Source organism: Pundamilia nyererei, unplaced genomic scaffold (genome assembly GCF_000239375.1).
Source record: "Pundamilia nyererei isolate P.nyererei 1_Seehausen unplaced genomic scaffold, PunNye1.0 scaffold00014, whole genome shotgun sequence".
Taxonomy (NCBI): Eukaryota; Metazoa; Chordata; class Actinopteri; order Cichliformes; family Cichlidae; genus Pundamilia; species Pundamilia nyererei.
Window position 1 is genome coordinate 3453393 of NW_005187415.1, and position 9057 is coordinate 3462449.

The 9057-nt window shown below is 40.2% G+C and overlaps 1 protein-coding gene across 2 annotated transcripts in view; it reads right to left on the reverse strand.

Moving 5' to 3' along the window:
- Nucleotides 1–820: 820 nt before the first annotated feature.
- tmem168a (transmembrane protein 168a) overlaps nt 821–9057 on the reverse strand; it is a 12845-nt gene continuing 4608 nt past the window's right edge. For both annotated transcript variants that reach the window (XM_005725181.1, XM_005725182.1), the window contains exons 5-6: nt 5557–5834; nt 821–3118 (exon numbers count right to left, since the gene is read on the reverse strand). In XM_005725181.1, the coding sequence (XP_005725238.1) occupies nt 2568–3118; nt 5557–5834 (829 nt within the window). In that variant the 3' untranslated portion in view covers nt 821–2567. The remainder of the gene's footprint in view (nt 3119–5556; nt 5835–9057) is intronic.

Genomic DNA, 9057 nt, shown 5'->3' on the forward strand with positions numbered 1-9057 from the left:
GGATAAAAAAAAAAGGGTAAAAAATGTAAACTGTGTGCACTTAAAATATTGGATAAACAGCTGAAAATGCTAACTAAAGAAGCAAATGACTGATAAACAAATAGGCTGTTTATAAGAAGAAGGGTTGTCAGAACAGCTTGCGAACCATAAGCAATTAATGTTAAGTTCAACATAATCACTAATTGAGTCAGTCATAAGCTGAAAGTAGTCAAGATCCAAATTACTTGGAGTTCAGATAACCACGCTGGAACATGAGAGCTGGTGTTGATGAAGAGGTTCTTGAGTCCATGTGACAGTTCTTCAGGGGGACGTCAGAAGAAAAAAAAAAAAGTTATAAATGAATGCTGATATGAGACATTGCTTTTAATGTCACCTTTCATCTTTCCAAGATCTTCCCCAACCTTCCTCTGTGCCTAATACCACCCTTCAGCCATGAGTCAGGCCACAGCCCTGATCTCTGGGACCACCAAAATACCCAGCAGCGCCTTGAACACGTTCAGCTGGGCACTGGGACTAACTGAGGTGAAAGCTCAGAGAAAATCCCTCAGAGACAGTATGTCATGGATTGTTTCATTTCTCTCCAGCTAATAATGTTAATATTTGCCAGGCAATACTAGAATTTCCAGAGTGCAGGGTCTCTATTTACTCTGTCTGTTAAGCCAGCTACGTTAAATAAAACTGTCTGATATCAGCATGTCTAACTCTCGCCTTCCTCTTCTCATCTATTATTTTCCCCCCTTCTGTTTGAATTTCATCAAACTGATCCTCTCTCTATACTTCTCAGCCCTTTCAAACTCCTCAACATCATCAGACAGCATTCTTTTATCAGTTTATTATTCAAGTTTACTGCAACTCCGACATTATCTGACATGAGAGGCGCAATAATGCAACTCAACCTCATCAGAAACAAGGCAGGCAGCATTCCACGCACTTCAGGAATGTGTGAGACAGAAAGGTACAAATCAGCATGTGAAGAATGGTCACAATGGCTTTTGGAGTTCAGTGCAGAAATGCATAGCAATGACAGTTTCTTCATGCTTTGGCGCATTGCCTTATGAAGCACTGCTTCACAGCATGGCTAACACAAATGGCTAGAAAACTTGAATGGGTTTGTATAGAGCAAATGACTTCTTCAATTTCCATTGATCTGTGTAAACAAACAGGATGAGGACAGGGCCATTGTGTGGCGATAATATGCTGTCTCACAGCCAATGCATATTCCTTTGTTCAGTGCAGAGATAGCTGCACATTTGAATACTTCAATAATAATCAGGAAAGAATCCCACAACAAGAGTGGCAGCTTGGCATCGTGGTTAGACCTCTCTACATTATAACCAACGGTGTCACCAAGTTCAGCCTCACAATGGCTTTTTTGCCGTCCATCCTGCCAGGTAAAAGGCTTTAGAAAGAGAGCTCCATCAGTTCACAGAGTTTATGTAAAAGGAAGGCGAGGATCCACATCAGAGCCTGTATATAAAAGATGGACTTTGCTTCTTTATCTAGATGGTGACGACAAAAGGGAAGAGCACATCATGACTCTTCTGTTTTTTTTTGTTTGTTTTTTTAAAATGGTATCTCATAAAAATCTATGAGAAAACAGCCCTTCCTTGTTCCATGACCTCAGTAAACACTTTCTTGCTGAGCTCCCATTTCTTGGTCTAAATCACCAGAAACTCAACAGAAGTGTAGGCTTCACATCCAGATGTCAGTAACCACTATGTGTTTATGTCCATCTTTTATAAGCAGTCTACAGCCTATTTAGTGTAGATAACATAAAAAAAAATAAGACTCAATATTATAAATGATTCGAAATTTATCTTTAAGGCACTTTATCATACATAAAATGGCCCACCGTAACAAAAGAAAAATGTGAAAACCCTTCCAAAGATACAGAAACCATATTCAAAGTTTTTGGTATGCAATTAATAACAGAGACAATAAAATAAGATAACAATTAAAATAAGCATAAAGTAAGAAAAGTGCCAAGTAAGATGAAAGTTTTCTGTTCTTAGACCTCGTCCTAATTAATTAAAACACAATCATACCTCAGTATTCTTCATTTCAATTTAATTTACTGGGATTGTTAAGTTTAATATTCTTTTGGGCTCAGAAATCCAATATTGACTTTTTGTGATGTACTTGGCACAATGTCTTGAATCACTGCAAATAAACATCTTTCAAAAATAAATGTAAGGAATCTGGTGCTGACTGAAGGCCAACCTTTATATCATTTATAGTATTTTAGACTAAAATAAAATATGATTGTATAGATATTATAACTGGTATGCAGCACAAGTTTTTTTTAATTTTTCTATACAAACATCTTATACCCAGCTGCTACATCCTGATTCAAAATTGAACTGGTTAATTCATGAAAGGCCCAACTCCACAATTCCAAATTTCAAGTCCAAAACTAGAAACTAAATTTGCATCATACTTTGGGATTTGTAAAGCAAGAACTGGCAAAAACAATAAAAATGCTCCCCTGTAACAAGACAAAAAAGTTTCTTGGAGTTGGACCCTTTATGAATTTACTGATTCAGCTATCTGACAACTTCCCCTTTTATCTATGAGTGCACCAGTTTAATGCCTTGCCCAGTGTCCAAAACAGCCGGTGGGAACCAGGCTAGTTTACACCTCCTGAAGCAGCGCAGACATGTGCTACATAACCAAAACAGGTGAAGGCCACAGCACCAGTTGGACAGGTGCACCATGGGGTATGTAGCCTTAGGAAAGTGGGTCTTCCAGTGCTTGGCTACATCACTTCCAGTGGGAAGATGGAGTGTGTAGTCGCTCCAGCGTTTGGACACACTGTAGACAGCTTTCATGGTCCGCCCTTTTTCAGACCACTGGGTGTCACTGGCTGGGTTGCAGTTGAACTCCACCCACTCAGAAGTGAATTCCCCGAGCAAGGGGATATCTCCAGCCTCGGGGTCCACCATGGTGGCTGACAGCTCAGCCCCCTGCACGGCTACATAAATGCCCTCCACCCTGCGCACTTCCTTGACCCAAGGGAGGGAGTATTCGGTGTCCAGGACCACAATGAGACGGGAACAGTGGCCGGCGTTCTTCTCCTTCCACAGCTCCAGCAACTGGGCCAGATGGAAACTCTCACCTCCTACAGTTACAGGAGATTAGATAGTAAGAAGGAGAAAGAAAGAACAGCGCGTACTGGGAATCTATCCTATGACTAGTTTGATTTACCAAACTCTCTGAGAGAGAAACAGTGAAGGTCAGCGAGCTGCTATTCACTTAGTTTCATGTTCAAGGACAATTCATTGGGACATATGGCCATAGATGGACATGGCAGCTTGGCAGGGATCGAACCTGTCAACTATTACTCAAGGGACTGTCTTTAAAATCCCCTGTCATCCCAGCAACAGACACAACGACAAAAACAACCTTAATAGACTGTATATTTATATTTAGTATATTTTGGCAGAGAACAAACATTGAAGGTCTGTTGCCAAATTATTTCTGTTATTCCTAACATCAGTGCTAGGTAAGTAAATAAGTAAATAAATAAATAAATGAGGCTGAGAAAAATAAAATGAAATCCATTTATGGATACAAAGCAGCTTTGCCACATACTGCTTTATATTTAGAAGGGAAAATGGGCTTTTATTCACATATCTAAAACATCAAGCATGAGCCAATTTGGAGAATCTGCTGCACAGCTAAATTTGTATATATGCATCCAGTGTCATCAACAGAGAACTTCCAGACTATTTTGAGGAATCCCAGTGTGGACAACACTGCATCAGTGGGTCGTAATAACCAGAGGGATCCTTTATTTGATTTGAATTTCAGTCGAAGCAACCCCACTTTTTCAAAAATGTCTCCAGTTATCCCCTGAGCATGCCACTGAAAACGACCCTTCAGGATTGTGACTCAGGGGAAGTGATTATGCTTTCGGTGGGGATTTTTTTTTTTCTCTTTTTTTACTATTTGCAGCAGCACGCAGAGATAATACGTCAAGTAATCTCTGAAGAGGAGCTGGAGCTGACACTGTGTTGACCTGCTGTGATTCTCATTTCTGCTGAGGGAACGCTCATGTCACAGTAGACTCTCTGTAACTTTCACAGAATTGTCTCTACTGGAGCCAAACTTCTGTGCCGAGTCCTTCATAGCAATTTCAACTCTTTACGCTTGCTTGTCTGATTCCTTGCAAATCAGTCTGCTTGACTGAGAGAATGGGAAAATGAAAGGAATGGAAATTAGACTGTAATGCAAATGAGACTGCAGTCAGAATACAATATCTACCTAATGCTATCTGAAACAACAGCTCTGTAGTCACTTCTACTTCTGTGTTGATTTTTTTCCCTGTATTTTAACTGATTTACATCTTCGTCAATTATGTGTGCTTAGATGTTAAAACTGCCCGACAGCTTTGAAGAGAGAAAGCTGATATGCAACTTATGATGCACCTAAAATTTGATTTGTGAGGACTGAATGTGTCAAGTTTAATCTTCTCTCAGTTTCCAAAAAAGGAAATAAACAGCAGAGATGTCTGAGAAGGCCAAAACAAGTGATTCTTTTGTTCTACAAAAAGCTTCAAGTTAATGTACAAACCATTTGATCTCATCTAATTTAATGAATTAATAGAGTCTGAACATGTAATGTTTAATAATAAATCAGAATATCTACAAAGAAAGGATCGTTCTCTCTTGAAATGTTGACCTAGGAATTCTCCTATATAACATGGTGAACCCCAATGTTTTTCTTAATTCACATTAGTCTCTTCTGGATCACACTTATGCCATGCTTGCTTGGTAACTAATCAGTAAATCTTCTGTAACAACTCCCAAAGGCTCATCTTCTCATGCTCCTATATCTTGTGGGGTTCCCCATGGGTCTATTTTGGGTCCCCTTTATATATCATTAGTACAGTAGCCCTTGAGGAAAAACACTGAGCTAGTTTTCACTGCTACCTGCCACTTGAGGTCTTGTCTGACTGAAGCTAGGAACTGGATGTCCAAAAACTTTCTAAATGATTTACTGAACGACTATAAAACTGAAATAATTATAACTTCCCCCACCTCCCCCACCTAGCACTAGCAACACCATTGGACTTTCATTTAGTCTGAGTCATCAGAAAAAGATGTCTTCAGAGAAGCTTGCAACCTAGGGGTAAACGCAGACTCCATGTTCTTTTGATAGATATCAAGCTGCCTAACTCTCTCCAGGTTCTTTATCAGTTTTTAAATGTTCATTTATCAGTAATTATGAATTCCGATACCAATATATCTGAAAATAGCCAAATATATCAGTGCTCCGATGCATTGGGACTCTGGATATATTGGTTAGGCTCTATTAATTATGTATTCTCTTTGCTGAATGGTGTTTAAATATCCCCTGGATTTATATACTGAAATATCTGTAGTTGTAGCTGGTGAAGTTGAAGCTGTATACTCACGTGGATGCATTCTTTTTATTTGCCTCACTAGTACATTTAGGAATTAAATGAATGCGAATGGACTATGAAGTATGACCACTTTCCAAGACTTAAAAACATTGAAAAATAAAGCAATGACAACATGGATCTGTGGCCTTCACCTGACAGAGCCCAGGACCCGGAGCCTTTGTGCGTGTGCCCACTGTAGAATATCAAATAGGTGTCATGTCGTGGTCCGTCTGCCGTACGAAGCTCCAGAAAGTTGCGCAACTTTGTAAGTACAGCCTCCAGGGTGACACCGCTAGTAGAGTAGTCACAGCCGAATGTCTGAATCATGTGGTGGGAGAAGAGGCGCTGGATGTTGTTCAGCATGCCTGTGGAGCGCAGATTCAATAACTCCACCTGCTCAGGTGGTAAGAGAGTGGGCTGGCCACCAGCGCTGGGTGAAAGAGAAAGATGAAAGGCTGTGAGAAAAGACTTGTTGATGTTTATCTTTTTTTATCTACTCAGAGGGAGGCTCAAGTTAGGTGGCTTGTCAGCAGAAGGGGAGGGTGGTGGGGGGTGGTGTGTACTTATTTATCTACTTTCTGAGTGAGAAGTTGATAGATTGACATACCAGGGTGGAGTAGCTGTCTCCCTTGTTGGGGAGAGAGGAGACAGAGAAGAGAGGATAAGAGGAGATGGGGGAATAGGAGATGCAAAAAGTACCAGCGATGGATCGCTACTGGAGGAAATGACATTAGCCTCAGGGATGAGAAGGAAATAAAGAATGAAAGCAAATAAAAACGTAGCAAAAAATGAGATGGTACAAAGGAGAACAGAGTAGGATGACAAAAACAGGTTAAATATATACTCATACTCAATTTATAAAAGCACCATTCTTACTCTTAATAAGGGCGATTTTCCAAACACAATTTCATAACACGTTATTAACTAGGGATTAAATCAATATCAAATAAGTCATATCACTCCCTCTGCCATGTGATTACTAATTCGCTCCTGCCAAGCATGTTTTCACTGAATCATGAAAGAGCTCTGAACAGGTTCCCCCACGAATATGAATTACCAGAGTAATTATAAATAAAGTGACCAAAGTTGCTTCCCTAAATGAAGGAGTTTGTTCACACGTAGGGGGAGACTGAAGGGGCAGATTGGCACAGATGCTGTGCCGTTCTGTTGTTGTGAAGTGAGAGCGAAACTAACAATTTACTGGAGTATCTACTTTCCTACCCTCACTTACAACCATAAGGTCTGGGTAGTGAAACAAAGAGATTGTGGATGTAAGAGGTGGAAATGAGCTTCCTCCATACCTCAAGGGGGCCACAGGGAAGAAGCAGGACACATGGATCATTTCTTGGCTTGCTTGGGAATACGTCTGTGTTGTCTCAGAAGACGTATAGGATGTGGCTGCAGGTGGGGTCTCTGCCCCAGATAATTGGCAGAAAATGGGTGGATAGATGGACCAGAATACCATACTGGTAGACGGATATCTTGCAGTGTAATTTCATAGGATCTCTCTATTGTATATCAATATTGTGGGCAGCTTATTGCACTACTTTTGTTACTAGCACTGTTAAATGCAGTACAACATACATTATTTTTATTTCCATTGGAGAAAATAATTTTTTCATAACAAATTTATTTGGAAAATCATTGTGTCTTTTTGGAGGATTCCATGTGTATACCTACGGATGAGGTAATTTTATAAAAGTGAGAGTGGATACAGGTTACAGAAAGTAAGCTGTGAAACACAGAGAAAGAATCCATATACCTATGAAACAGCTTTCTACAGTGTCTGCGGGCTCGAAGTTATTCGAAAAGTCATAAGTCATTCTTGCAAACACCTGCATACATCAGCCATCATATTATGCCGCGTGCCCACGCTTTCCCCTTTAACCTGCCAAGGGGAAGTTTATCGAATAAACGCCTGAAGAGTGATGCTTTTGTTTTTACAGCTATGAGACAAATAAATGGATGTTATCGGTTGACAGCGAGGCAGTACTCCTGTCCTCAAAGGAAGTTCGATGAACAATTACCTTAATGATGATAACAATTGAGGCTAGCTATAAAAACACACTACACCTGATCAGAAAATGCAGAAAATGCAACCTGAGCATGACTTTGTGAGCTCATCATTTCCCCCAAACCCATCTAATCTTTTTAGATCTCATGACGCCCAGGAGAGTAAGGGCCTGTGATTTGAGATTCCAACCACATCTTCCCCTGTGACACTCTCTCTTTCATCCTTAAAAAAAAATCCAATCCTTTCCTCCGTAGCCCTTTCACAGCTTCACCTCTCCCTCCCCTTTCTTTGCTATCTCTGTCCATTTTTTTCCCTTTTAACCACCACCTTCTTTCAAAGTTAACAACATCACCCCTCCTCTTTTGTTTATCTTCCTGTTGTTTCACCATCGCTGTTGTTGCATGTGTGCCTCGCCTTTTCACCCATATCTCGGTAATCTCCCAGAGGGAATCTTGTCATTGTGAAAACATGATCTGCAGCCATCAAACAGTCGATTATACTCTGCTGCATTCTCATCATGCTCCAAGTCCTCCCTATGGATCCTGCACATGCGGCCTTGCATACAGAGCATCTAAGACTCCAATACGACATGGGCCAGCATTCAAAATCTCCTAGACCGTTAGACTCTACTAAGATTGATATCCCATTTAACCGAAAAAGCTAACTTTTAACTAAAAGGTTCAATAATTCAATAATTACATAAGAAAAAAAAAACCCAAACAGGATGGCTGAAGAGCTCTTGAATGTGGAAATATTTATAACTGATGGCTAGCTTTTGGTGTTTAAGATGATGAGGCATGGCGGCATCTTCAAAAATAAAGTGATTAAGAAAAAAATGCATGGTCAACAGAGTGGGCTGTGGTGGAAACATCAGATGCGGCTAACAGCAAACGGGTGCATCTGAATAACTTGGTATGCTGAGGAGGGATCGGTGGAATGATCCCTCAAGGGCCCAAGCATTAGCGCTATGTTTATGCAGTTATTGGCCTATTTATCCCATTGGTTTTTTGTTAAGTGAGGAGAACGTTCGGAAGAATGATCATGTTTACCACTCCTGGTGAGAGTGGTAAAGGCTTTGACATCGGCTGAGTGCGTCTGAATGTGGAAATGCTCCATCGCTGCATTTTGCTCGGGTTTACTGTACATGCAGTACGTGGAGATTAGTTGAGTATGCTGAGCATAGCTTTGCTTACCTGGCGGTTAAGGAGAAGCTGTATGTTCTCAGTATGTGGTGTCATTTGAAACCCAAAGTTCACACAAGTCTTTATGCTGTCATGTAGAAAACAGCTTGTAAAACACCATTTAGCAGTAATAACTTGAACTAATGTTTTTCAGTACGATTTTATCACTCTCTCATATCGTTGTGGAGGACGTTTACTGCTGTGCTTGGTATCACTGTCCTGTTGCGTGATCCAATATATGCCAAGCTTTAATTGTTGGACACATTTGCTCACATTTGTTTCCAGCATGCTCTGATAATACACAGGAGTTCAAAGTGACTGTACAGCAATTATTATTTGATCAGCAACAATCAACAAGCAGATCAGTCCAAGTTTCTAGTTGACGATTGTCATTTGTAACAGTTTGATTGTATTTTTTTTAACTTTCAGCTGAAATTGAAAAAAAATAATAATAATAA